This window comes from Akanthomyces muscarius, chromosome 2 (assembly GCF_028009165.1).
Source record: "Akanthomyces muscarius strain Ve6 chromosome 2, whole genome shotgun sequence".
Lineage (NCBI taxonomy): Eukaryota > Fungi > Ascomycota > Sordariomycetes > Hypocreales > Cordycipitaceae > Akanthomyces > Akanthomyces muscarius.
This window is the reverse complement of record NC_079242.1, coordinates 5,098,721-5,124,136: the sequence shown is the minus strand read 5'-3', so window position 1 is coordinate 5,124,136 and position 25,416 is coordinate 5,098,721. Positions and strand designations below refer to the sequence as shown.

General features: G+C 55.0%; 9 protein-coding genes across 9 annotated transcripts; 4 read left to right on the top strand and 5 right to left on the bottom strand.

The window, feature by feature from the left end:
- Positions 1–1,244: 1,244 nt before the first annotated feature.
- On the top strand, positions 1,245–3,091 carry LMH87_004838 (uncharacterized protein; the record flags this gene model as incomplete). Its single annotated transcript, XM_056196118.1, has 3 exons — positions 1,245–2,078; positions 2,163–2,304; positions 2,361–3,091. The coding sequence occupies 3 exons, from the start codon at positions 1,245–1,247 to the stop codon at positions 3,089–3,091; spliced, it is 1,707 nt and encodes a 568-aa protein (XP_056049678.1).
- Positions 3,092–3,478: 387 nt separating this feature from the next.
- Positions 3,479–5,272, top strand: LMH87_004837 (uncharacterized protein; the record flags this gene model as incomplete). Its single annotated transcript, XM_056196117.1, has 1 exon — positions 3,479–5,272. The coding sequence occupies one exon, from the start codon at positions 3,479–3,481 to the stop codon at positions 5,270–5,272; it is 1,794 nt and encodes a 597-aa protein (XP_056049677.1).
- Positions 5,273–7,645: 2,373 nt separating this feature from the next.
- Positions 7,646–9,374, top strand: LMH87_004836 (uncharacterized protein; the record flags this gene model as incomplete). The annotated part of the gene is made up of 3 exons (XM_056196114.1): positions 7,646–8,091; positions 8,151–8,538; positions 8,589–9,374. The coding sequence occupies 3 exons, from the start codon at positions 7,646–7,648 to the stop codon at positions 9,372–9,374; spliced, it is 1,620 nt and encodes a 539-aa protein (XP_056049676.1).
- Positions 9,375–10,771: 1,397 nt separating this feature from the next.
- LMH87_004835 (uncharacterized protein) lies at positions 10,772–12,215 on the top strand (the record flags this gene model as incomplete). The annotated part of the gene is made up of 5 exons (XM_056196113.1): positions 10,772–10,915; positions 10,986–11,090; positions 11,149–11,370; positions 11,422–11,564; positions 11,624–12,215. 5 exons carry the CDS (start codon positions 10,772–10,774, stop codon positions 12,213–12,215), a joined length of 1,206 nt encoding a protein of 401 aa, XP_056049675.1.
- A 235-nt stretch (positions 12,216–12,450) lies between these two features.
- Positions 12,451–14,056, bottom strand: LMH87_004834 (uncharacterized protein; the record flags this gene model as incomplete). Its single annotated transcript, XM_056196112.1, has 2 exons — positions 12,451–13,520; positions 13,600–14,056. The coding sequence occupies 2 exons, from the start codon at positions 14,054–14,056 to the stop codon at positions 12,451–12,453; spliced, it is 1,527 nt and encodes a 508-aa protein (XP_056049674.1).
- A 382-nt stretch (positions 14,057–14,438) lies between these two features.
- On the bottom strand, positions 14,439–14,979 carry LMH87_004833 (uncharacterized protein; the record flags this gene model as incomplete). The annotated part of the gene is made up of 3 exons (XM_056196111.1): positions 14,439–14,648; positions 14,733–14,772; positions 14,861–14,979. 3 exons carry the CDS (start codon positions 14,977–14,979, stop codon positions 14,439–14,441), a joined length of 369 nt encoding a protein of 122 aa, XP_056049673.1.
- Positions 14,980–15,573: 594 nt separating this feature from the next.
- On the bottom strand, positions 15,574–18,988 carry LMH87_004832 (uncharacterized protein; the record flags this gene model as incomplete). Its single annotated transcript, XM_056196110.1, has 10 exons — positions 15,574–15,583; positions 15,640–15,979; positions 16,050–16,078; positions 16,150–16,917; positions 17,004–17,079; positions 17,133–17,301; positions 17,372–18,001; positions 18,060–18,402; positions 18,459–18,709; positions 18,767–18,988. 10 exons carry the CDS (start codon positions 18,986–18,988, stop codon positions 15,574–15,576), a joined length of 2,838 nt encoding a protein of 945 aa, XP_056049672.1.
- A 959-nt stretch (positions 18,989–19,947) lies between these two features.
- Positions 19,948–21,789, bottom strand: LMH87_004831 (uncharacterized protein; the record flags this gene model as incomplete). Its single annotated transcript, XM_056196109.1, has 1 exon — positions 19,948–21,789. One exon carries the CDS (start codon positions 21,787–21,789, stop codon positions 19,948–19,950), a length of 1,842 nt encoding a protein of 613 aa, XP_056049671.1.
- Positions 21,790–24,462: 2,673 nt separating this feature from the next.
- Positions 24,463–25,008, bottom strand: LMH87_004830 (uncharacterized protein; the record flags this gene model as incomplete). The annotated part of the gene is made up of 1 exon (XM_056196108.1): positions 24,463–25,008. The coding sequence occupies one exon, from the start codon at positions 25,006–25,008 to the stop codon at positions 24,463–24,465; it is 546 nt and encodes a 181-aa protein (XP_056049670.1).
- Positions 25,009–25,416: the final 408 nt, after the last annotated feature.

Below are 25,416 nucleotides of genomic sequence, written 5' to 3'. Positions count from 1 at the left end.
TCGGTCGGCGCATCGCCTAAACCTTCAAGACTGTCGACCCATAACAACTTGAGCCGCATTTCCTCGCGAAGCAGGCGGGTGATACTATTAGTCGGTGAAGTCAGATGATGACCAGCGCCAGTGCAGAGAGTTTGAGGCTCAAGGGTGTCAAGACAGAGTCAGCAGTCTGTGAGTTCCCCGCCAAGCACAGACTGCCATGCACGTCTCAACCTTGAGAGAATTGCGAGAGCGGTGATTGGCCACGTCCCCGCGAAAAGCCTCAACTCTGGAGCTTACAATCGGGTCCTCCGGGGTCGGCTGTGCTTGTCACCCCGCAAACCGGACGCCGCGCTTTGACATTTTTCTTTACTGGGAGTGACTGGTTGACTAGCAAACTAGCAAACTGGCCCGCCCAGACGAGATCAGCAGCGGGGAAACGGTCAGTGTCAAAAAGCAGGGAGACGGCCGTGGTGTTCCGTGGTGCTGTGCTTGTGCAGTTTTGGGTGTTGTGGGGGGAGGCTGGATGAGGCCATGTTCACGGCCATCACATCAGATGCGACCGAGGTGTTGATAGTTGAGCCGCATCCGTTCAGAGCGAGAAAACGACGCAACGACTCGGCACCCCAGAGAAGAGGCTTGAAGAGGCGCGCTAGCAGCTGCTAGGCCATGCGTTTTGATGGCAAGATGCTAAGAACTTTGCTCTGGGTGGAGGAACCGGGCTTGCGTTCAGTCATACGACTGGACAAAGGCCAGAGGCGGTGCGGGGAGCTGGCCGTGTGGCGTCGCCCAAACCCCGCTCCATCACCTCCATCTCGGCTTCCCCAGCTCCATGCTGCTGCACTCCAGGTTGAAGAATCCAGCTGCTCATGTGCGGACGGGTTCGATAGTCTGGCGTGGCATGGCGGACTCTAGTCTCGCGAGCGTCCTCCCCCGCACCACACATGGCCTGGGGCAGCCAACCAGCTCACCCCGGCGACGCCATCCTTGCCCATCCAGGCTGTTGAGCCCCTCTAAAATGTCCATCAACGATGCTACCAGGCCTCGGCACTGGGCCCAGTTGCGAGAATCGCGGAGTCCAGGCTTCTGAACTTTCTCTTGCCTGTTGGCCGACCCCGGTCGTTGCCCTGCCTGTCTGGTATAAGGTCCTGTCCCGCCCCCGTCCCCAGCCCTTACAGAGTGATGCCCTCTTGTCCAGAAAATTTGTGTCGTAAACCCGCGCGCTGTACCAACCGAGGCGTCTTCCATCCCACCCGCAACTCCTCACCATGGCGCAAGTTCTCTCCAATTACCCGGCGTCGCTGCCCACTCCTCCGACCACGCCCACCAAGATGGCAGTCCATAAGCCCAAGTCTGGGCCGCAGGGCTTCCTCGGCAACCTGAGCGCAGCGCAAGAGGCCAAGCTGCGCGCCCTCTGGGCCATTGCCTACAAGTTCGTAGAGATCTGCGAGGCCGACGACAGCTTCAAGGACGCCGTCACGCTCGAGGAAAAGTTTGTGCCGCCCGCCATGAAGCCCGGCGCGGCCCAGCGCAAAAAGGCCAACAAGGGCAGCAGCGCCACGCGCCAGGAGCACCCCACGCTGGTCAAGGAGCTCCTCTCCCTGCTGCCCACCGACGAGCGCAGCATGGACAAGCTGGTGAGCGCGGCGCTCGACGCGCTCGACTACTGGACGCCGTACATGTTCCGCATCACGCTGCTGCACACGGTCAAGCAGGAGCACCCGGACGAGCTGGCCCTGCGCTTCCTGCGCCAGAGCAACTGGGACGTCATCCTGGCCTGCAAGAGCATGGGCAAGACCATCTACTGGCGCACCATGGAGGCGGCCATTGACGACGACATCCTGCGCCTCGGCGAGGGCGGCGCCGCCGAGGACGAGAAGAACGGCCAGGGCCACGCGCGCACGCTCGGCGCCGAGTTTATGAAGCTGCTGCGCTCCGGCAAGGGCTTCCTGCACGGCAACGACAGGCAGAACCGCCCAATCACATACGTGCGCGTCAGGCTACACAAGCCCGGCGAGGACAGCCCAGAGAGCATGGAGCGCTACATCATCTACCTGCTTGAGATGGCGCGCCTCTCCTTGCGATTTCCTGTAGAGACTGGTGTAAGTACATTTGGCTTGTTCCTTCTCGACGTTTCTGCTACGTTAGCGCCTTGTTGAGAGACAATACTGACTCTGATCCCCCAGACTATATTTTTAGATATGAGCCACTTTCGCCTCAAAAACTTTGATCTTGCCCCGCTCAAGTTCATTCTCAAGTGCGCCGAACAGTACTACCCCGAGTGCATCGGCCTCATCATCATTCACAAGGCTCCGTTCGGCACCAAAGGTAAGCTCTCCGTCCTACGCTCAGCCACTACATCCACTAACAAGACTCGCCGCTAGCGCTCTGGGGCCTCATCCGCCACTGGGTCAATGCCAACATTGCCAACAAGGTCAAGTTTACCAAGAGCAGAAAGGACCTCTTCAAGTACATTGATCCCAGCCAGGTGCTCAAAGAGCACGGCGGTCTCGACGATTACAAGTATGAATATGAAGAGCCCATCATGGACGAAAACTTCAAGATGCAAAACACAATCACCCGCAACTACCTGCTCCTCGAGCGCCAGATGCTCGTCGAGCAGTTTGAAGACGTGACCAAGGAATGGGTCATGAACGCGCAGGGCACCGACCGCGCCGCCGAGGTCAGCGGCCGCCGCAACCAGATCTGCGCCGAGCTGACGGCCAACTTCTGGGAGCTGGACCCGTACGTCCGCGCGCGCTCGCTCTACGACCGCCGCGGCTGCCTCAGCGGCTCCGGCAACCTGCAGTACCACCCGCCCAAGTCGGAGCGCCGCCACCGCGACTCGACGGCCACGCGGCCGCGCTCCATGTCGAGCTCGAGCGGCGCCCGGTCCAGCATCATGGCGCGCTCGGCGATTGGCTACAGCTCCAGCTCGGGCATGAGCTCTGCGGGCGCGCGCTCAAGTATCTCGGGCGCTGGGTCGGCGGGCACCACCGGCACCCTTACGACGTGTTCGATCCTGGGATCGCCGGTGAAGGAGGACCACTATGGTGAGATGGAGCAGATTGATGCGTCCATCCTCGGCGATAACTCGTCATACTACTCTGACTGAGGTTTCTTATTTGTTCACGTCTTTATTTGATTATGATTGTATGATTAGCAATACCAGGTACAGGTCTGTTTTGGGATATATCAATTTACTTTTTTCTTGCCTTCAATAACAAATGCATTTCCCCCCGCCGGTGGAACATATCCGGCACTTTATTACCCCACAAACCGCTTACGCTGAGCTGTGCGGGGGATCTTCGTCCGTATTTCGTTCTAGAGGTGTTACTAACTAGTTGCACCAGTCGACTAACGTAACTAGTACAAGAACATGAAGGATGCGCACCGGCGCCGACTCGAAGTGGAGCGCACCGGGAGATATATATTCACGGCTAGGCTCGCTGCCAGGTTTTCATCATTTCCTAGCATTGCTTTCTGGTTACTACGTCTCGCAATGCGTCTCTCCTCACGCATCTCTACGGTGGCCGCGGCCGCGCTCTCGTTGCAGGCGGTCATGGCCGCGGCGGTGTCCCCCTCCACATCGGCCTCAGAGACCACGAGTAGCAAGGTGCCTCAATTTCACAATGCGGCGCGCCACGAGGCCGCCGACCCGTATGTTTTCTACGACGCCGCCAGCGCACGGTACTATGCCTACTCGACCGCCGGCGCCGACGACGGGTGGAACTTTGCCATCTACAGCAGCCCGGACCTGGCGACCTGGCAGCGGCAGCCGGGCGGAGTGCTCAAGGCGTGCTACGACGCCAACATGACGAGGCTCGAGGGCGGGCAGGCGTGCTGGGCGCGCGATTGGTTCTGGGCGCCCGAGACGTACCACAACGCCGCGACGGGGTGGTATTTCTTCTTCTTCGCGGGCCGTCTGCGCGAGGACCTGACGGCGGCGCACTTTCGCTACGGCAAGTTTGAGGAGCCGTCCAAGATTGGCGTCGCCGTGTCGAGGTCGCCGACGGGGCCGTTTGAAGAGATTCAGGAGATGCCAATTGACTACTACCCGTTTGATCCCGACTACCACGATGTGAACCTCATCATGGACGAGAAGCAGATGCTGCCTCCGCAGACGCTGGAAAGAGGCCAGACGGCGCCCAAGGGCACGTATATCCCGGGCATAGACCCTAACGTGTTCTTCGATGAGGATGGCAATATTTACCTCTACATGTCGCGCAACGCGTACCGCAACTGGAACTGGGACGCCGCGCTGGGAAAGTACATTGAAGAGTCCAACATTCTCGTCGTGGAGCTCGAGCGCGCGTGGTGGGACGACCCGACGGCGTCTACCATGCCCGAGATTGTAGCGTCGCAGAGGGACAGACACGCCAAGGACGCGCCGAAGCTTCCGTGCAGCATTCGCTCGTACAACGGCACCGGCGAGATCGGCCGGCCGCCGCGCAAGGACGGCTGGACGACGGTGATTTCCTACGGCGCGGACCCGCAGGCGTGGGAGAACTTCCACGTCGACGACTACGCCAAGTTCAACGGCACCAAGAAGAACCGGCGCTGGTCCGAGGGCAGCACGCTGCTGAAGCGGCACGACGCCGACGGCAATCCCGTGTACCTGATGACGTACAGCTGCAACAACTACGAGGCGGCGCGCTACGGCGTGGGCTTCGCGACCGCGCCCTCGCCCCTCGGGCCGTTTCGCAAGGCGGCGACGAACCCGGTGCTGGCGCAGCACCCGAACGACACGATCCCCGTCTTCTCGACGGGTCACGGCAGCGTAGTGGCGAGCCCGGTGTATGGCATCGGCGCGCAGGACGTGACGCGGCAGACGCCAAAGGGCGCGGAGCTGTTTTACGTGCACCACGCGCGCAACGACACGGCGAGCGAGCGGGCCCTGTACACGACGCGCATGACGCTGCAGGCGGACGCGGGCGTGGGCTCCGATGATGCGATTGCGATGCATCTGACGACGGGGGACCAGGCGCTGCCGCGGGATACCTACCCGCTGCGGTTGGAGGCGCGTTGCGAGCGAGGAGGAGGAGGAGGAGGAGGAGGGGAGTACAAGGTGCGGGTGAGGTCGAGGACGGGTGCGACGTTTGATCTGGGCGAGGGGGGAAATCGAGTGGTGGGGATCCCGGGGGAGGTGACGCCGGAGGAGAAGGAGGTGATGGATGAGGATGGTGCGTTTGTATATATGTTTGGGGAGAATGATGTGGGAGGGTTGGCGTACCAGAGGGATAATGTGGATGGGAGCTGGAGTACGATTGCCGAGAGTCATCTATATTGCAGGTAAGGTGTGCACATACATCGTGGAATTGAATTGCGATGATAACAAAAGATGTGTGACTTGATGTTCTCGTGACACGCTCGTTCCAGTAATTCCGGCTTTGTTCGAAGGCTCGCCTTCGGTGACGCTTCACACATGTATGGACTAGCAAAATAAAATCATAGCCCACGACCAGCAATTCTATTGGTAAATTTTTACAATGTTGTATGTGAAGTAGATTGGCATCTGTAAAAAGGCTGTATTATTCAATAATTCGTATAAATCTCTTTTACATGCTCTCCAGCCAGTCATGAACACGTTCTTCTGATCTGCACCTACCCTGTATAGTAGCTTGCTGGACAACTGGCTCGACAGCCAACTCTCTAACCAGGATTAGGTTTCTCCTCATAACGTTAGGGCATGGATGGGTGTGCTCATTTAGGCTCACGACCGCGAAACCCACTCAGCGACATGACCGACGCAGCCTCCAATCTAATCCAGGGCGCACTTTACCCTACCTTGGTTCTTGAAGGAATACGTCTCCAGAAAAATGAAAAAAATTACAGAAAAATCATACCGTCTATGCCAGCTCGGGCATTTCTGGAGCCGACCGAGATGTGGCGGGCGGCGTGGCGGGGGACTGCCCATTCTGGCAAGTGCTAAAACTGCTGTTCAGTGGAGTCTTTTAGTGGCTGTTTGCCGTTCTTTAGCGTGCATGTCCCTGGTGGACAAAGGGACTGGTGGCGGACTTTCGAGGAAAGGGGCAAAAATATGCTGGCTAAGAAGTTGTACACAATTGTGCATACAAAATCTTTCTCAAGAAGGATGACAAACACTATAGTAGAGTTTCATGTTGAAAAATGAAAGCACTCTTTCGTGCGCAGTAGGCAGCGCTGCCCTCCCAATCATGGCCAGTGGCCCCCAGCGCGCCCCAAACTCATTACAGTGGGCTTGCAGCGGGCTTGCAACGGGCTTGCAGCGGGCTTGCAGTGGGCTTACGATGGGCTTGAGATGCCAAGCTCGGCTGGAGAGAGGCGTCTGGCGGCTGCCCATCTCCCTTCATCTCCCATCCCTCGTCAGCGCCAACAAACGGCCATGCCGCCATCGCTTCCTCCGCTCATCAACATACACGGCCTCCAACTCAGGGGAATCCAGCATCCACGGCAAGTGATCAGCACGTGTATTCCTACCGCGTCTTTTGCCCGCGACTCGCACTGTACTCTCGACAACCATCGCAAGGCCCCCCCTCTTCCCGCCAATAAACTAGCACATATTGCCCTGCAGGCCCCAGCTGCACCTCCGCGCTGCAGCTAACGCGCTCGCTGCTTTTCCATCACTAATGAATAATTACGAACTGCCTGGAAGCGCCTCATCGCACCGTTACAGGCTAGACTCGGGTCTCTAGCCCCGGTCCTTGGCCCCGATGTCTGGCCGAGCCCGTGTTGGGGCAAGCAGGTGCAGGCTGGCTCTTCATTCTTAATGATGTGCACGAATTATTCCCTAAAGCTGCGAATAAGGCTCTGGCAAAACAGGGCTTGATTCGCTTACTTTGGCCTCTGGAAAAGCACGCTCACAGTGCGCTCCTCGCCTCGATGCTACCACACCGAACGCTCTGTACGCAGACACAAGACAACATCACCGAACCTCGCAAACATTTTCCTACGCTCTCTACATGGTGCAATTTACTGGCAGACACTAATTATCTGCCACTTTAGTTACAGATGCGGTTTTGCCCCTCTGAGGCTTCGCCACTTCAGCGGGTTTCGCGCGAATGCTACCCGCTGTCTCGCCCACGTTGCACCAACTAACGTTAGTGCCATCTTCATCGAGACCCGAGAAGTTCTTGTGTTGCGCGAACTCTAAGACAAGGGAGCAAAAGTCAAGGGTCGCTCAACCGACAAATAGGGTGGTTGGGCTACCGCTGTCTGCGCCCCCCTACCTTGAATAAGTGCCAAAAGTTCCATCGACCTCAATGAAAACGCTACCGAAAATCGTCGAGACAATCCTATCCCCAGAAGGTTAGCCCAAGCACATGTTGCGACCAGGGCCCATGCACCTCGCGCAGCCTGAGCGACTAGTCTTCGCTCCTCTGCAAGGCAAGGGCTTTTACATTGATACGGGTACTGGTAACGTTGGCTTGCATGCATCTTGGGAAGCCACGTCTAAAAAAGGGTCCTCACACACCCAGACAGAGAGCCTCTACAGGATGGTAGCGGAGTAGAGTAGTAGGCGGCATTGCCAACTCCCAGCAAGAAAGAGAAGGACCTTTTCCTCGACCGGGAGCTTTTACCCAATCAGGAATCCGCCTTGCTTTTATCAGTCGTTGCGATTGACCCTCGTCTTTCTGTCTCTACACCATTCGGTCCAGTTTTCTAGTGCAGACGTGACGAGGCCTTCAACATGAGCGCCACTGCGACAGACTACTACGGCAACAAGGACGACGGCGTCATTGAGATGAGCACGCCGCGCTCCAACTCTGGCCATGAGGAAGCCCAACATGGCACCGATGCCGTCTACCGCACAACGTCGGCCGACGAACGGGACATGCAGCGCATGGGTCGCAAACAAGAGTTGATTCGCCAGTACCGCCTCTTTTCCATGATTTCTTTTGTCACCATCGCAACATCGGCCTGGTGTCTGAACGCGTTCGTGGTCACTCCCGCCTTGGTCGACGGCGGTATTCCCAGCATGATATGGTCCAACGTCTGGTGCTTCGTCGGCTACATCCCAGTCATTCTCAGCATGGCCGAGATGTCCAGCATGGCTCCCATTGCTGGCGCTCAGTACCACTGGGTCTCCGAATTCGCGCCCGAAAACTGCCAGCGGATTCTAAGCTACCTGACCGGGTAAGTGTCTTTTATACGCCGTGCCTCATTGTCTCCATGACTGACCTTGTACATTACAGATGGTCTTCGACTCTGGCCTGGCAGGCGGGTAATGCGGTCGGCTTGTTCCTGGTCGGAACACTCATCCAGGGCATTATTGGTCTCAACGATCCCAACTATGTTGCTAAGAACTGGCACGGCAGTCTCCTCGTCATTGCTGTTGCGTGCGCAACCGTCCTTGCGAATGTTTTCGGCTCCAAAATTATTCCCCATACGCAGAATGCCATCTTTGCCCTCTCGCTTATGGCTTTTGTCGCCTTCCTCGTGCCCATTTGGGTCAACGCCCCCTTGGCCGAATCCAGGGACGTCTGGGCTGGCTGGGAGGATAAGGGTGATTGGGTAAACCTTGGCCTCTCCGTCATGGTTGGGCAGCTGCCCGCCATTGCGGCGTTCCAGGGCATTGACACTGTATGTCGTGTGTCTCAGTCTCTCCTCGCATAACGCTAACTCTCATTTAGGCCGCGCACATGTCAGAGGAAGTCCGCCAGGCATCCGAATCGGTGCCAAAAGTTATGCTTGCGGTTCTCTTCTTCAATTTCCTCGAGACTCTGATTGTCGTTGTCACTCTTGGCTACCACATGCCCGTGGTCCAGGATGCGCTTGATGATGCGTCGACATACCCCGTGATCCATGTCCTCATGAAATCCATGTCGCTTCCCTGGGTCACTGTCTTGCTTGCCATCATGTGTCTTCTACTGACCCTTGGCAATGTCTCGTACCTCGCCGCCGTCAGCCGTGACCTGTTTGCCTTTGCTCGTGACGACGGCCTGCCCTTTTCCAAGTGGCTGTCCAAGGTCGACCAGAAGCGCAAGATTCCCACCAATGCTTACATTTTCTGCGGTGTTTTTAGCTCGCTGCTATCTCTCATCTACATCGGCAGCCCCGTCGCCTTTTATGCCATCACTTCGCTCGGCTCCGTGGCGGTGCTGCAGTGTTACTGTCTCAGTATCGGATGCATCCTGTGGAGACGTGTCTTTCAGCCTGACACTATTCCGGCTGCTCGTTTCTCTCTCGGCCGCTGGGGTGTCCCCGTAAACTGCGCTGCCGTGCTCTTTAGCTTCTGGTCCTTCTTTTGGTCCTTCTGGCCCCAGACTAACCACCCCACGGCCGCTGGCTTCAACTGGGCTTCTCCCATTTTCTCCGCCGTCATCATTGGCGCAATGGTTTACTACTTTATCATTGGCCGCAAGAGATACGCCGGCCCTGTTGCACTGGTTGAGGGACGCAAGGAGCACCTCTCTTGAGGGTTGGCTCATACTTGTCGTCATGAACAAGAACCCAGTCATGACCCACCAGCTTTAAATACATTTATCTTCCTTTACAATGGTAGTCGCGCAGTATACCGAGTCGTGCCACAGCTCACCACCGGAAAAACGAAACTTTAGCCCATCTCACGGAACAAACAATAGATTAATTTCCTCTCATGCATGTTAGATTGTGAAGCTGTACTCTGGACATGGGAGTATAACTGTGGACCAGTCTAGTCTGTCAACCAGGCGGAGTGTGGCGCGGTGGCTGATGAAAACAAGGTGACCGCTGAGCCAGGTCGGCCGGGCTCACCCAGCCTCTACGTGAAGCGGTTTGGCGCAGCGAATGCAGCAGCATCCTTGCAATTAACACGACTAACACAATCAGACAATAAAAACACGAAAAGGTCACTAATCTAGCGTTGCTGCTAAAGACGCCACTGGACTCCGGCAGCCCTGTTGGTGGCTTGGCCCAACCATGTCTTAATCTTCACACTGTGCTGCGACACTCAGTTCCATAATTGTCCGGGTCTCGCTGTCGCACGAAAATCACAAACACTGAGCGGCGCATGCCACCGTATTGGGAAAAGTGAAGCCGTTTGGCCCTCGGCGGTTCCGCGCTCAATGCGCCACTCGTTCAGTAGCGCTGCAGGTCTTCATTCTACAACGGACGAGTTGGACCAACGCCGGATCATCAGTACCGTCTGCAGCCGCCTACCACCTCATATCCTGCCGCAATCGAGCAAGGTCGAAGGACGTATTTTCCATTTGTCATGAGTAGTCGCTATACCGGGACCAGTTCCCGCCCGAGCTGATCATTGGACGAAGCAGGAGACTGGACCATGGGGAGGGATAGCTGCACATTTACATTTGCCTCTTGTTGGAAGGATTGCTGATCACTCGCTGCCGAGCTCATTAAACTTTCTTTTGACTGGAGTACGTTTCGTTCGGACGTTTTTTAGTTTCGGCGGCCTAGGAAGCAAGGAACAAGATACGCCATGCAGGTAGCCTGGCCTGCAGCCTTGTGCTGAAGCAACCTTGTTCGATGCAACAACAATGTCAACAACCCCGTCGGCTAGGGAGTCGCAGTGAATTCCAAACGAGATTTGGGCAGGACTTTGAAGCGCTGTTCTGATGCATTCGAAAAGAGAGTCGAGAAACCCCCCTCATACTCGCGTGTCGCCGTACACTGATGCCGTTTCTTAACGTAGCCTTCCGCAGTCGCCTGAGTCTGGAAGCCTTTTGTTCTAAAATCGGTGGCTTTTCACACCTGTCTCACCTTTTGCGACCATATCTCTTCAGCATTATTCCTCTCTTCCATTCTTTTGTTCATCGCCGTTGCCTTCAAAAGTCTTCTTCAGAATCGGCATTGGCACAGTAGGATTCAGATAACCATGGAGGATATTCAGGGCGCATGGCTCGCCAGCGGCATGGGAATATTCTTCGGCTGGGCGTTCCTCGCCTGGCTTGTTCGCGTGTGGGCAAAGGTGCGCACAAAGGCCTGGACGCTGGATGATTATGCCATTTCTGGCTCCGTGGTGTGTTGCCCTTTACCGTTTCCTCAAACCACCCTTCACCAAATATTTGCTGCTTACATGGAGAACCCAGCTGTCTGCCTTTTTGCATCTCGTCTTTTTATCCTATGCTATTCGGCACGGATACGGCAAGCCGTTGGAAACACTGTCCGCATTTGATAGGACACAAGTAGAGACGGCAAGCTTCCATCTACAGACAACGGAGGCAGTGGCGCAGAAAAGCTGACCTGCGACAGGGTCTATACCTCGGACAATTATTCTACATTCTTTCGTTTGGACTCTGCAGAGTGGCGGCGGCGCTTTTTATCGCGTACATTTCGCACTCGGGCCCGCACATCAAGCCCGCGCGGGTGGTTGCGGTCATCACGGCAGCATGGACCGTGGCGTCTGCACTTGCAGTTTGCATACGCGGCGACATTATCCAACCGTGGACTGTACTCGATGGATCTTCCAGCATGGTATGTGACTTAGTTTCAAGGCATCATTGAAAGGATGTTGACATGTCGCAGTTTATGAGATGGCTTGGTATCGAAAGCACCGGCATCCTCATCGAGTTGGCACTATGGGGGATAGCAGCCCATCTCGTCTGGGGCATCCAGCTCAAAATATCGAAGCGCATCATGATTGTCTGCGCATTTGGAGCTCGTCTACTGTAATCTACATCCCCACTAATCGCAATTGCTGACAATCACTAACATTGGCCCACCCCAGAGTCGTGCCGTGCCTCGTCGCCCGTCTCGTCTTTCTCGATCCTCGAATCAATACCGGCCCAGCGCGCAGCGCCACCATGGCCGACCTCCTCACCGAGGTGTGCGTGCACCTTTCCATCATTGCCGGCTCCGCGACGGCACTCAAGCCGCTCCTCACGTCTTTTTACGTCACGCACCCCGCGCCGCTGGAGCTGACCACGTCCACGTCTGGTCTGCGCTCCAAGGACCGCTCGGGCGGCAGCGACGCATACTGGCGCCTCGAGACGGTTAAGCCAGCCGTGTTGAGCGGCGGTGCTGGCGAAAGGGTCGTCATCAACCGCTCGACCGTCAGCGACATTATGTGGCAGACGGCGCAGGGGCCGTCGCACCAGGCGTCGGCGTATTCAAAGTCGGACAATACCAGATCGGCATCGCGCAGCATCATGAACTCGCGGACAGATGACGGCAGCGGCAAGAGAAGAAAGAGCGCGTTGACGGGGCCGCTAAAAGGTCGACGGGCGAGGGAAAGGGGGCCGTCCGTGTCTTCGGGATCGGAGGGTTCGGGTCGCATGATTATTCAGAAGACGACCGAAGTGACGGTTCAGTACAAGTAGAGGCAGCAGGGGTGATGTTGACGGTTTAGCTTGCTTAGAGATACCCTTTGCAGTGTGGAAGTTGATTAGATTTTTTACTGCTCTTGCGTAGTAGCTGTGATGGAGGAGTTGATTGTGTCGGCAATGCCATGCGGTTATCCAATGTCAGATTCGTATTCATGTTGTCATACTGTATGCTAAAAACACCAAAACGCCAGAAGTGCAAAAAGCTTTTTACCATGTTTCATCGTCATCATCAATCCTCAATCACAAAGACGTATTTATCCAACGACTCGTACCACTGCAGTGCGCTGCCAAAGGTAAATGCAATCGAGGCCCAGATGAGGGCCAGCTCGCTCTGGTAGTCGCACCAGTGGGCGCCGCAGTAGCCAAACGAGGCGGCAAAGGTCCAGCCGATGCCGCCGAGCAGGTTGAAGAAGCCAATGTGCCAGCCAATCTTGAAGGGCTGGGGCGTGTACCAGTTGGGCTGCGTCTCGAGGATGTAGAAGACGGAGGCGAGGGCGAAGAGGATGCCGCCGACGAGGTAGGGCAGGTAGTAGGCGCCCCATTTGGCCTGCACGCTGAGGTGGATGCCGGGCAGGGCGAGGATGCCGCAGAGGTAGAAGATGGTGGCGCCGAGCGACATGGTCGCCGACGCGAGGAAGCCAATCTCGTAGATGTAGTGCGTCCGGACGTCGTGCCACGAGGGGAGCCACTGCCACTGGCGCTCGCCAAAGGGGTTGGTGTTGCCGATGCGGCTCGCGGCGTAGGCTTGCTGCTCGGTGCGCGCCGCCGCACCACCGCCGTTTTCCGGATTCGCGCTCTCCTCATCCCCCGTCGTCGTCGTCGTCATCGTCATCATGTTGCTGCTGGCGCTCGGCGTCTCCCCATCCTGTGAGTGCTCCTTTTCCAAGCGAATACTGCCCCTCACCGCACCCCTCCGAAAACTAAACCGCTCAGCGAAAAAGTCCTCCATGGCGCCGCCGAACTTGGTCTCTGCGCGGTCGTTCCAGCTCTCGAGCATGAGGAGGAAGGCGCCGATTTGGAAGAGCGTGGCGCCGATGAAGGAGGTGAGGCCGCCGGCGACGTCGGTCTCGTGGGCGAACTCGGTCTCGGGGTAGGCGATGGGCAGCCAGTAGAAGAAGCCGCAGGCGATGAAGAGGGCGCAGCCGACGGTGAAGGAGACGCCGATGAGCCAGGAGACGTCCCAGTAGGGGAAGACGGTGAACATGCGCCAGATGCCGAGCAGCACGCGCTTGGGATGGGAGGTGGTGCGCAGGCGGTGGGCGAGCGGCGCGGCGCGCGGGAGGACAAAGACGTGGCGGCCTGTTTTTTCGTCAAGTGTCAGCAAAATTCAGCCCTTGCCGGAATAGTTCTGTTTTGCAAGACAGGAAGGACGACGTACCCTTTCGGAACTCGCGCGCGTTCCAGCGAACGCGCGCTCGCTTGCCCTGCTCCGCATCCTCGCCGTCGGCCAGGCCTTCGGCGCTGTGAATGTCAAAGATGGCCGTCGTCGGGTTGAGGAACGCAAACGGGCCGGAGACGCTGCCCTGGCGGAGCGCCAGGTTGGGGCCCGAGGGCGTGAAGCGCGTGTCGCAAAAGGACAGCGCGCGCGGGGGCGCACCCGGTCGGTTGTGCGCGTGGGTGACGGCCGAGTGCTGCTTCTTGGGCTGACTTGGGTGCGCAAAGGAGATGCTGCGCAGGGCCGAGGGGCGGTTGCGGCCGTTGTCGGCGGTAGGGTGCGCGCTGGCCGGGCGCTGGTGCGAGGCGGACGGGCGGCGCGGATCCCAGTTGATGTTGGCAAAGGAAATGTTGCGCCTGGTCTTGGGCCGCGGCGAGGAGGGCGTCGTCGGCTCGCTCATGATGGGTGGTCGGTCGCTGGTCTTGGGCGGCTGGCCGGGTTTTTCGGATTCGGATGGCTGTGGGCGGCGGCGGTGCCAAGAGCTCCGGGGGATAGAGCCGGCTGGGCTGTGTTTTATCAGATCGATCTCGCACCTGTCACAATCCAAGCATGCGTCTTCATTCACAAATGGTACGCGAAAACTGGTTCACAGAGAAGAGAACCCTGTCACGAAGGGGAGATGTGAGATGGGAGGAAGAACAAGAAGACACTCGGTCTTTTCTCTCCTGCAACTAGCTTTCTTACCCGCCCTTTTGAGGCGGAGCTCTCGACTCGACTCGACCTGGGGCCCGGACCTTGAGAAAGCCGGACACGAACAGATGACTCCACTAGGGCAAGTCCAGCTAGACCAAGCGACCGCCCTTTGGATGCTGGAGGAGGAGGCCAAACTCTATTGTCTCGTGTGCCTCGCCCGTTTGGGGCCCGATGTGCACATTGTGATGGGTGGGCAGTACGTACCCCAGCTTCCAGCGCACGCTGAGAGGCTCGATGACATTGCGTCCAGCGGCGCCCATTGGCTCGATTGTGCCACGATCGGCGGCCAGCCGTTCGCTCTGCGACAAAACTTCATCAGCGGCTGAGCCTTAGCCTGGTGGCATGCAGTAGCCTTGCAAATCCCAACGCATCAAGTGTCTTACTGCGGGAAAGAGAAAAGGAAGGAGGAAGGACGGGAGATTTCTTTATATATCGATCCAACAAGGCATCATCATTCTCTCGTCATGAGACCCTGCGACAGCGATGCCACAGGGTTCAGTTCCCCACAAACTCTCCACCAGATGCGCTTCTCTGGCTCTGGCTGCCCTCTGGCGATCTGTCGTGGCTAGCTTCCAAGCTGGCGTGATGAAGCAAGTCAGTGGTGTTGTGGTGATTGTTGTTGTTGAGCATCAGTGGCGGCCATTTCGTCTCACTCCCGCCTTGGCCAAGCCCGCCACCAAGATTAGCCAAGAGATGACGCGACAAGGGTCGGGCGGCCGACTGTCCCGTGATCGGGCTTTCCGGGATAGACGGAGCGGGAGGCGCTGCCAAGTTTTGCGCGCGCTAGGGCCAAAGTACTGTGGCTTTGTTTAGTTGGGCATTATTAGCGTGGACAAAATACATCGCCGACACACGAATACAGGCTGACTGTAGCCATGCAGTTTTAAATCAGGATTGACATTTCCCACAATAGCAAATTTCAACAAGCACAATCGATTCAAGACTTTTTCTCAAATTACATTATTTTTGCAATTATTTGCCCTGCTAAAAGATACTATGTTTACTATTGTAGACCTTGGAGTGGACTGGCGGTCTTTTTGTCACCCACTTTATATGGCGCAGCTATCCCGCTATTGGCATTCTAGCGTTGTAGTGTTTTCTTTCTAGTTTTCAATTCTTTGCTAAGACTAAAATAACTAATATATTACTCTTTAGGAAATAACTGCTAACATCATGTTTACCTCTTACTACACACTACTCGCGGGAGGATCCTTGCGCGGCGCGTCACAGATGCCTTGCGCGGGCTCCTCGTCGACCACGCAGGTGCCCAGGCTGACGCAGTCCACCCACGGGTCGGCGCATCGCAGGTGTAGCGAACCAAACTTCCATCCGTTGGTCCAGAGGGCGCTGCAGGTGTCGCGGCTTGTGTAGCCGTAGCCGAACCACCTGCCAGCGCAGCCGGGCTGCTCCCAGTAACTGATCTGCACTTGTCCGCTAGGACAGTCGCCGCCACCAGCAATGTCTAGGGAAGCGACGGCGCATCCGGTATCAATGCATCTGCCCTCGTTGCCGCTGAGAGCTACTTCCTTGTGCACGGCGCCGCTGCAGTCGCTGTTGTACTTTGTCAGGAGGCGAAAGTTGTCCTCCCTTGCTACACAGTAAAAGTAGTCCGTCTTGAGGCCTGAGCAGTCTACACCGGGCGATTAGTTGGAGGTCTAGAAAACCCGAAATATCTTGGTGGAGTGTGGTGGCCAGCATACCGTGTTGTAATGCAGGATTCCAGGAGTGTCTGGACGAGACTGTTAGTTTTTCAAGCAAACCAGCAGTAGGCCTGCTCTTGAGGGCTCTGCCATCGCTTACAATTGGGCGAGCGATATCGAGTCATGCTTGTCAGCAATTGCCTGGCAGGTGTCTCCCGCCACTGCGCGATAGAAACTGCTGCAGTTGTCAAGGATCCCTCGCTGCCTCACCACGGGGATCATTTCGACATTGGTAAAAGTCGCACTAGAATTTTGCACCCGCACGCCGTTGAAGCCGCTCTCAAAGGTGGCATCTTTCTGCACAAGATGGGCAGTGCTCGCGTCGCCGACATACACCGAGATGGTCTCGTTGACGGCCTGCACCTTGATGTGAATGGTTCCTCTGGCTTGCGTGGCCATCTTGGCCGAGGCTAGCTGCACGTTGTCGGGCATGCGGCTGAGGAACAATTCTCCGCTGCTTGGGTTGAGGCCCGCGTAGTAAGAGCCGGCACCGTACGAGTCTGGATGCGTCGCGCGAAACACGAGGCCAGCATCGCCGCCGGCTCCCGCGGATGGGAACGTGAGGTCGGCTTCAAAGGTAAAGTCGGCCATTTTGTGACTGTAGACGATGGCCTCGCCCTCTGCGGCCGCTTCGGCGCTAAGACCGGCAGCCGATACATCGAACTGGCCGCTGTAAACCTTCCAGTCGCTCATGCTGCTGTCGGCAAAAGCGTCGCGAAACTCTTCTCTCTTGTACGGCTGCTCATCTGTAGTCGCGTTGCAGCTACTGCAGACGACTTTACCATCATATGTTTCAGTGCACAGCCCCCCTTGGCACCGCAGCGAGCATTGAATCGTCGAGTACCACGCGCCCTCCTCGCAGCGGAATCTGATTACCCTGTTAGTGCACCGTTGATAGACAACGATGCAAGTTGCAAAGCTGTCGTAGAAGTCTGATCGTATTTGTATACTTACTTAACTTTGTGCGTTAATTCCCCTTCATCGAACAGTGGCGTAAAGTCCACTGGATCTACGGCGGCAGGGTCGAAGTCTGAAAAAAACATGTGAGTTGAGCGTCGCGGTAGGATTGACAGATTTACACACTTTCTTCGAACCATTTCTGCTTCCTTGACATCTCAGCGTGCCAGGCTGCCTCCTCTGCCTCTGCAGCTTCTTTTTCCGCCACCGAGAGCTCAGGTAGCGTCCCACCGCTATACAGCGACATTTCACCGCCCCAATTGTCCATTGGCCACATGGCTGTGGCGGCGATGGCCTATAAATCTTGTCAGTCGAGTGAACTGCCACAAGCAGGCGTAAGAGAATATTGTTCAAAGATTGCTTACCAAGGGCGGTGCAGTCTCTTTTTGCTGCTCGTTAGGAAGACTCGGCGCACGGTCTTTTTTCTTAATCTCTTCATCTTTCACTTCGAAGACTAAGTCGGGGAATCTACCCAGACCAAGGTCATCTGAGCCTTCGTCGTCATCGTCATTATCATGGAAGACACCGAGATCGTCAAGACTTATTGCCCAATCAGCCGTTCCGAGAAAGTTCATGGCTCTATACATGTTGGTGCGTCTTGCCTTGGTATCACTATCCATGAATGAAACCCACTGATCACCATTGTAGACCAAGACGTCGGCTTTCTCCCCGTCACTAAACTTTCTTGCAGTTGGATTGTTTTCCAGTATGTCACGGATCTCGGCGTTGCTGATATAGCCTGTAGTATTGGTACAACGTCCAGGAGTAGAACCAGATGCGTTTCCTGTATGGGTGCACGTAGGGCCGGTGCACTGAGGGTCAGTCATTTGGAATGATTGGCCGTAGCTCGCAACGCCGACAGCAATCTTCTTTCTTGGAACACCGGCTTTTGTGATCATAGACAGAGCGTTTAGTGTCTCGGTGGCGTTTAGGTGGGAGCGTAGGCACTTTCTACCAGGGCATCCTGAATCCGCCCACATGTCGCCGAAATCTCTCTTGAGGGCATTAGTCTCGAGGCGATGGCAGGATTTGCCTAATAAAAATTTGACATACCTGATCGTAAAGATCATAAGTCATATAAACGACGTAATCTACGAAGCTGATGATTTTGGCTGCCAGTGAGCCGTGAAGGTACCAAAAGGAAGCAGGCGCTGCGAAAGAAACGCTTTTGTCGGATGGGAGAGTTGACCGAAGCTTTTGTAAAAAGAGGCAGTAGTTCTCAGCTTCTCTGGGGTCTGACGTAGGGATAGCGGGGGCATCGGGTGCTGAAGGGTACTCCCAGTTGATATCAACGCCATCTAAGCCTTCGCACATGATAAAAGTGGCGATATTCTGTGCCATTAAATCACGATTCGCGCCGAGGACCCCCTCCCGAAATACTCTATACGCGTCTTTGCTTCACCCAGTCAGTATGCCATCATTAGTTCTTCAGCACGGATGATAAGCACTTACTCGGGAGAAAACATCCAACCGCCAAAGGACAGAATCCTCCTTGTACTGTTCAATCTTTTGAAATAGTAGTACTGATTGACTATGGGTGCCATGTCAACTTGATAATCTTCTGGTGTCATAGTAGCAAAAGCAAAGTGGATGTGAGTGTATTTGCTCGTGTCAATATCTTGGATGTCGAGGCCATCGCATCTTCGAGAGATACCGTAGCCCTCAAAGTAACCAATGCTGATGAAAGAAGATGGGGGCAACCCCTATGCGACTATGTTCAGTTATTCCATTCCTCCAAGGTCTTCAAAACTTGGACTTACAGTCCTGGCAATGCCAGCACCACAATTGTAGATGCACCCTGGTTTGGCGACGGGCTGCGGAGCACTGGGCGCCTGCCTAGCCGGCACTGGTCCGCAGAACTCATCCGTGGTACCACAGAAGCCCCAGACATTGCAGCAGCAATCCAGATGACACGGCCTGAGGGAAGCCAGATCCGAGCCGTGGGGTTGCGCAACTGTTTCCGGTTGGACAGTGCCGCACATGGCGTCGGGGACGGGCTCAGGAAACGGAGGGCTACCTGGGCGCAAGCAAACGGCAGTACTGGCCTGCAAATTCCTGCAGCCACCCGAAAAGGAGGGTCGCGAAAGCGCTGTACAGCTTCCACCGAAAGCAAGCGCTCCAGCCATACCTGCAAGGAGCCGTTTGCTCCTCATATTTTCCGTGAGAGCAGCAAGTTTTACAACCAAATGGCAATGTATCAAGCTTTTGGTTGGAGGTGACCCGTCAAGCTGCGCACTCGCTCCTTTGTGGGGCGCGCCTTCTCCGACGATTTTCTACGAAATGATTTTCTGCATTTTCAACGTTGGACGAGCACGGGAAATTTTTTCCCACTGAGTGAAAACTGTTCAAACTTTCTGATTAGGCGGGCCTTGCCTAAAAAAAGCCACACCTGCATCATCGGAGATTGCTTCTTGGCAGGTCTACCAGTACAATCCACCGGCTACCACTTCGACTGGTCGAGACCCTTGGCCAGCAGCTCACGGCAAGGCTTTGAGGCGCCGAGTCGGGTGGTTCTAGATGAAGAAGCCTGGACTTCTTTCATTAAAGATCTCAGCATTTCAATTGGAGATGCAGTTCGATACACCTCTGGGCTGGGGAGCCACACCTACCACAATAGGTGGTGGGGGCTGGGCCCATGTGAAAAGTTATGCTTATTATTAAGGTAAGGTGTCACGCGAGCAAATTCAAAGCTATAAAACTGAATATTCCTAGCATACACTGCATCTACAAGGTCCGTGAAAACCCATCACGTAGTGGCTGCTACAGGCCGAATTAACTAGTAAAACGATTTATGTTGAGCTACCTAGGAAATGTTGGAAATTCTATTCGGAACTTTCAGCCTGTAGTTCTCTCTTGTCCGTGGCCGGGGCTGGAGTGTTCCCATGCTTGAAAACCGGGAGGCTGCCAGCCAAGGCGTAAGAGGCCGACAGAGATGCCCCCTTCACCACCACTGCGCCGACGTGGCACGATAAGTGTTCGTGTAGCAGTGCAAATCTCCGCTCGCCAAGTGGAGATCCCACTCATCGACAAAGTCGACTTCGAGGCCTGCTGCCGAGTAGGCGTCCTTCGACATCTTCTGGATCACGTCCTCGCCATCCACCACCGGACCCCACGGCTTCGGCGCCATGAAGAGCGAGTCGGAGAGGGGCACGCCGTTGACCTGGCTGGGGAATGCCGAGTTCAGCGGCAGAAACTCGTCGCCGCCGTTGCCCTGCTGCTGGCCCGTCCGGGCGTGCAGCCACTTGTTCAGCAGGCTCATCGGAGCGATGACGCCCGGGAGCCGGACGACGTCTTCGTCCGTAATGCCAGTCTCCTGCTTGAGCGTGGCCAGGGCCTGCTTCATCTTCTCGGCGCTCTGGGTAGCAGCCTCTTTCGTGGACGCATCGGCCAGGAACTCGTGGACCGTCGGGACGCTCGAAGAGTTTTGAGCCGTCGGGTGGCTGGTCAGGCGCACGTCGCCGTGGCCGTCCTTGTCGAGCTTCTCGAGCGCTTCGTAGCCCATGGCCGGATCCAGAATGGCGAGCCGCCAGCCACGCTGCGTCTTGGCGGGCAGGAAGCTGAGAATCTCGTCGACATGCTTGACAAAAAGCCAAGTCGTGTCGAGGGAAATCGGATCCTGGGTTTCCTGCGCCTTGAGATAGGCCAGCGCATGAGGCGCCTGTGCATCCGTGGCGCCAATGACAATCCGGCCGGCAGGGTACTTTTTGCCGTTGAGCTCGTAGGGAGGAATCGATTCGACGTTTCCTCCCGCTTCGAGCGCCTTTTGCTGCAAAATTTCCGGAAACCCGGCCGTGCGGACGGCTCCCACCCCGTCGTTTCGCATATCCGCGAACAGCAACTTTGCACCCTGATCACTTATTCCGACGAGGACCGGAACTCCCGCCATGTTGATGCGCAAGGTGATGGGCCCTGATGGCCCGGGAATACTGGCATAGGCAGGCTCCATCACATCCTGAGCCCAGGTGTAATCGATATCGAGGCGATTGAGCGGCTCCTTGATGCCGGCTTTCTGCATGCTCTTCTGGATACCTTCCTCGATCGGCGAAATTACCTTTGCATTCTCATCATTGTAAGGCTTCTTTGTAACAAAGACCTTTTCGATAGGTTGAAGATGATGATGTGTCAGGACTGGGGCGACGCGTAGCATGACCTTGTCAGACGAGGAGCTGCCTTGATCCGTGACCTTGAACTCGACGGAAACCTTCCCATCCCAGTCTGGGCGCCTGGTATCACGAGCATCAATGCCTAGAGTCAGGCCTTCTCGCAACTTGTCCGCTGGGATTGGCGTGTCATTCTCGAGGTACACCCAGCGATCGTTCTCGACAGGTGGTAGCTGCTGTTGCTCTGCGAGATCCGCGAAATTAATTTCCGCTTCTCGTCCCGGATAATCCAGAAAGATGCGAACTTTGGCGCGAGCTACAGGATCACTTATAGCAATCGTTGCAGTCGTCGAGTCGCTAATGTTTGGCAGGGGCACTGTTCGCATGGGAGCCATGTAGTCTGGTGCCCATTGCGAGTTTGTGGAAGCATCATGGCAGGTGTCCGAGTCCGAGTGGCAATGGCCTGCGGCATTCCCTATGTTTGGGAGAAAAAGGGCACCAGAGGTCTCTGACCATGTATCTTTACCGTTGTTATCAGTCGTGCCGGTAAGGTCCACCGTGCCATCACGATTAGTGTCAACTCGAAGATCAGCTTTGAATGGAGCTGCGTTTTCCGTGGGAGAGCGCTGGGGAAGAGCTGCCACAAGAGGCAAGGCGAGAGCCAAACAACCAAGGCCGTGCATGTTGGAAACTGAATAAAAGGAGAGCAGGTTAAGTTGGATTTGATGTGCTGGGCTTTCCTGGTGGTGGGCTCAATAGGCACTTATATACAATATCCATCCCGTTAGTCACGGGCCTTTAAACATCAAATTCACTCCATCGCACTGGAATTGAGTAGACAAATTTGGTCCACGGAAAGTGGATTAGACCTTACGTATGGAATGCGATCATAAGCTGCTCCAACGCATGGCTTGCGGCAGGAGTAATGGCTTGAATCAGTGTGTGCATGAATTTGCTAAGCATAACCAACGAGTAGTCATGAGCCAGACCCAAAGGGACATGTAGGGTCTGTACAATAACATGGCAGATTGCACAATGCAGCAGGACCCCCACGTCTATCCCACATTTGTCCTTGACTGCGCAGAACCCCTGCTCTGCAGTCATAGGTAGGGCCTGAAGCAATCATGACTCGCTCTGCGCCAAGCCCAAGTTGCCACAGCACACATGAGTAAGGTTTTCACAGCTCATATGATTAATGTGTTATATATTGCCTAGTCTGTTACGCGGCCAAAAAAGGATTGACCACAATTGCCGAACCAGGGCTGGGGTTCAGAGTGGGAGATTCATTGAAGCCAACAAGCATGGTCACAGCGTGGGTGCCAAGTAGAGGCGCACGGGATCTGCGTTCAAACTTTCACAGATACGTCACATGCACCAACTATCATTTATCCAAGCGAGCCTAGGAAGTCAAAATAAAGCTGCGCGACCAAGTGTTCTCAACCCAGTCATGATCCCTCATTATTTTAGGCATTGATTGCATCGCCACAGCCATGATGAACTTTGTCTGGACTGTAGTCGAGCGGCCAAGACACGGCTTGCCAGCGGGCGCGGATCTCCGCACGTACGCAAGTCTCTCGGAATTCGCGGAACTACCATCCACGACGATGCCGGTGGGCGTCCTGCGAGTGCCAACGATCAAGTTGGCCGCCGGCCGAGCCCGCCTAGTAAATAATTGACGCATTGTGATAGACTGCTCATTGCAATCAAGTTCGGACGATGCGACAGATCATTACTCGGCAAAGGTAAGAAATCGCCTTATGCAGACAAATTAGCTCGGTAGATGTGCGCGAACCCTCCTACGATGCGACAGCGCATCCCTGTCGATTACAGCGGGTGGGGATCTCGGTCGTGGCCCGACAGCATTTTGAAACGTGCATGTCTTTTATCCCACTTGATGACATAAAGGCCCTAGAATTATAATATCCTGTGGTTTCGCAGCTGGAATGACTGTACATTCAGGACAAACTCACAGTTAGAGCCACGGCTGGACTATCATGCTCAAAAGCCAGCCATCGCTTTCTAAAAGGATGACAAACATGACAGCATCCAGTTCCAAGGGAGGCTGTGCAGCCCTGGATCTCGGCGGCAGTGCTTGGTGATCTCCACTTTTAGTGGCTAGTTGTTTTATATGTTCAAATGCTTTTACAACATTAGATGAAGGAGAAGGGAAGAGGGCTGAGGTCCTGCTTGGTGTGGAGCAAAAGTTGTATGCGCATCAATTGGCACAGCTAAAACACAGCTTTGTGGGATGTTCAAAAAAGCAGATGCATTCAAGATAGCCTTGTTCAAATTAGTCAACGGCCAAAAAGACCACGTATATCGATTCATATGCCCTTCGGTGGATTCGCCTCCCTTCAGCACTGAAAGGCTGATGATAAAGCTAATTGTGCCCTGAAACCTTCTTTATTTGCAGGTTCAAAGTGCGACGCTCGGCAGCTGCCACGTGGGAGCAGGCCCGCAGTGAGTTAAATGCGTAAGGGAGCATCTCAAACCGGAAAAAGAAAGTACGCTATCCCCTTTCCTAGTGTGTTTGGTGTCGCCAAGGGCGCGGCGTTGCTGATGCGGGCAGACTTTTTGGGCCACTGCGACGGCACGGATGAGGATGCGATGATGCTGGCGTGCCATGACGTTACAATCGAAATGTCGCACAATGGTCCAGTTACTCTCGGCCTCGCGTGCCCGGGTTCAAGTACGATTGTGTTGAGGAAAGCCTATTTTACCTGCTGGAGAAGGAGCGCGATGGAGCCAAAACAAGAACGTAACTACGCCGACTCCTGCATGGCGATAAACACTCTATGTTCAATATCATTATCGCAATATGAAACTCCGGAGAGTTCCTCGTGTTGTTTCAAAAATTAAGAAATAATCATCTAGACGGGTGATAGCCGAGACTGTCTCCGGTTTCTTACCCAAGGAGTAGCAGTTTCTCGCAGAAACGTTCCGCTTTTCACATTACTCTAAATTAGCTCATGTCGCCAGTTTAGTAGTGATTGTATGTGGCTTTTGAGATCAAACACTGCAGAGTAGTCCGAGCAACCTCAGCACGGCTGATAGGGTTTTATAGGGGCAGTAGAAAATAAAGATAAAAGCTAAATTGTAGTGTGGTAATTATTGGAAGTAGGCCTGAAGTGTGAATATCCATCCATGAGAAATTAAGTGCCAGAAGTAGATTTGAATAAGTGTTAGCTAAATTTTAAAGTACATATTTAATGGAAGTGAGGGTTGGCATACACATTCCTCAAGGGCTAGTTTGCTCCCCCTAAGCGCTAACTAGACAAATATATTGAATGTGATAATTTTCTTTCTGAGTGAAAGCATCTTTTCTGGTCCAACCTCGTTGTTTCTCAGCACGTTATCTAGCTGTAAGCATTGATGCTGACCTGAATCGCATTGGTGATGAGATTGATATCAGCCCATGCAGTGGACAAGGCAGCAGCTGGAGTCTCTAACGGAGCACGATTGAGGACATTGTCAGAGAAGCTCAAGTGAAGGGCCAGAATAATCTTCAATATGAGCTGCACGGGGAGCTGCAGCCCGGACTGAACAAACTGATCTTTCTTGTCCACAAGCAGTTTGAAGAAGATAGGATTGTCCACTGCCAATGTTCTGTTCACGTGTTGCGTCAAATGTAGTAGATCGTCCAGCGAAAGCGGGTTCGGCAGCTGAGAGGAGTGAAGAACGCCATTGGCTACGCCAAGACCTGCGCCGAAAGCGTCCGGGGCCAGCGGTAAAAGGCTCAGCAGACCGCCTTGATATGGCCTGACGAGCTCGGTCAAGCCACGTATGCCGGTATCGATCTGGCTAATATCCTCATAGCATGCATCAGCCAAGTTGGAGTTATTGACGGGAGAGGCAGCGGCGAAGACGGCCGAGAGGAGAAAGACAGATCTGAAGGAGACCATCGTTCGTTATAGCTTTTCAATTATTTTGGAGGGATATAAGATAGTAGGTTCGCTTGACAGTAGTAGTATGGGGTGGCTATGGTCGACGCACCTTTTACGTATATGGAAAAGTATGGCGCAGCGGCGGATATATATAATCTTTACCGAAAGGCTAGGCGACAATGAGGGTTTGAATCTCCCCTTCCATGGCATGTCATCATGTCCGTAAGTTCCGGACGTTGTATTTAAGGTTCACCTAGCTCGCTACGCCAAGTGTAGTCATGTGTTCTCTGACGCAAATTTTTAGCCTGGATCATTTGCAGGACGCGTAAATGATAATTCCGGGTATCTTGCCCGAGGTAAGCTAGCTCAGTACTGGACATCGCACGAGCAGCAAAATATATTGGAGGGTAGTGAAATGAAACCTTG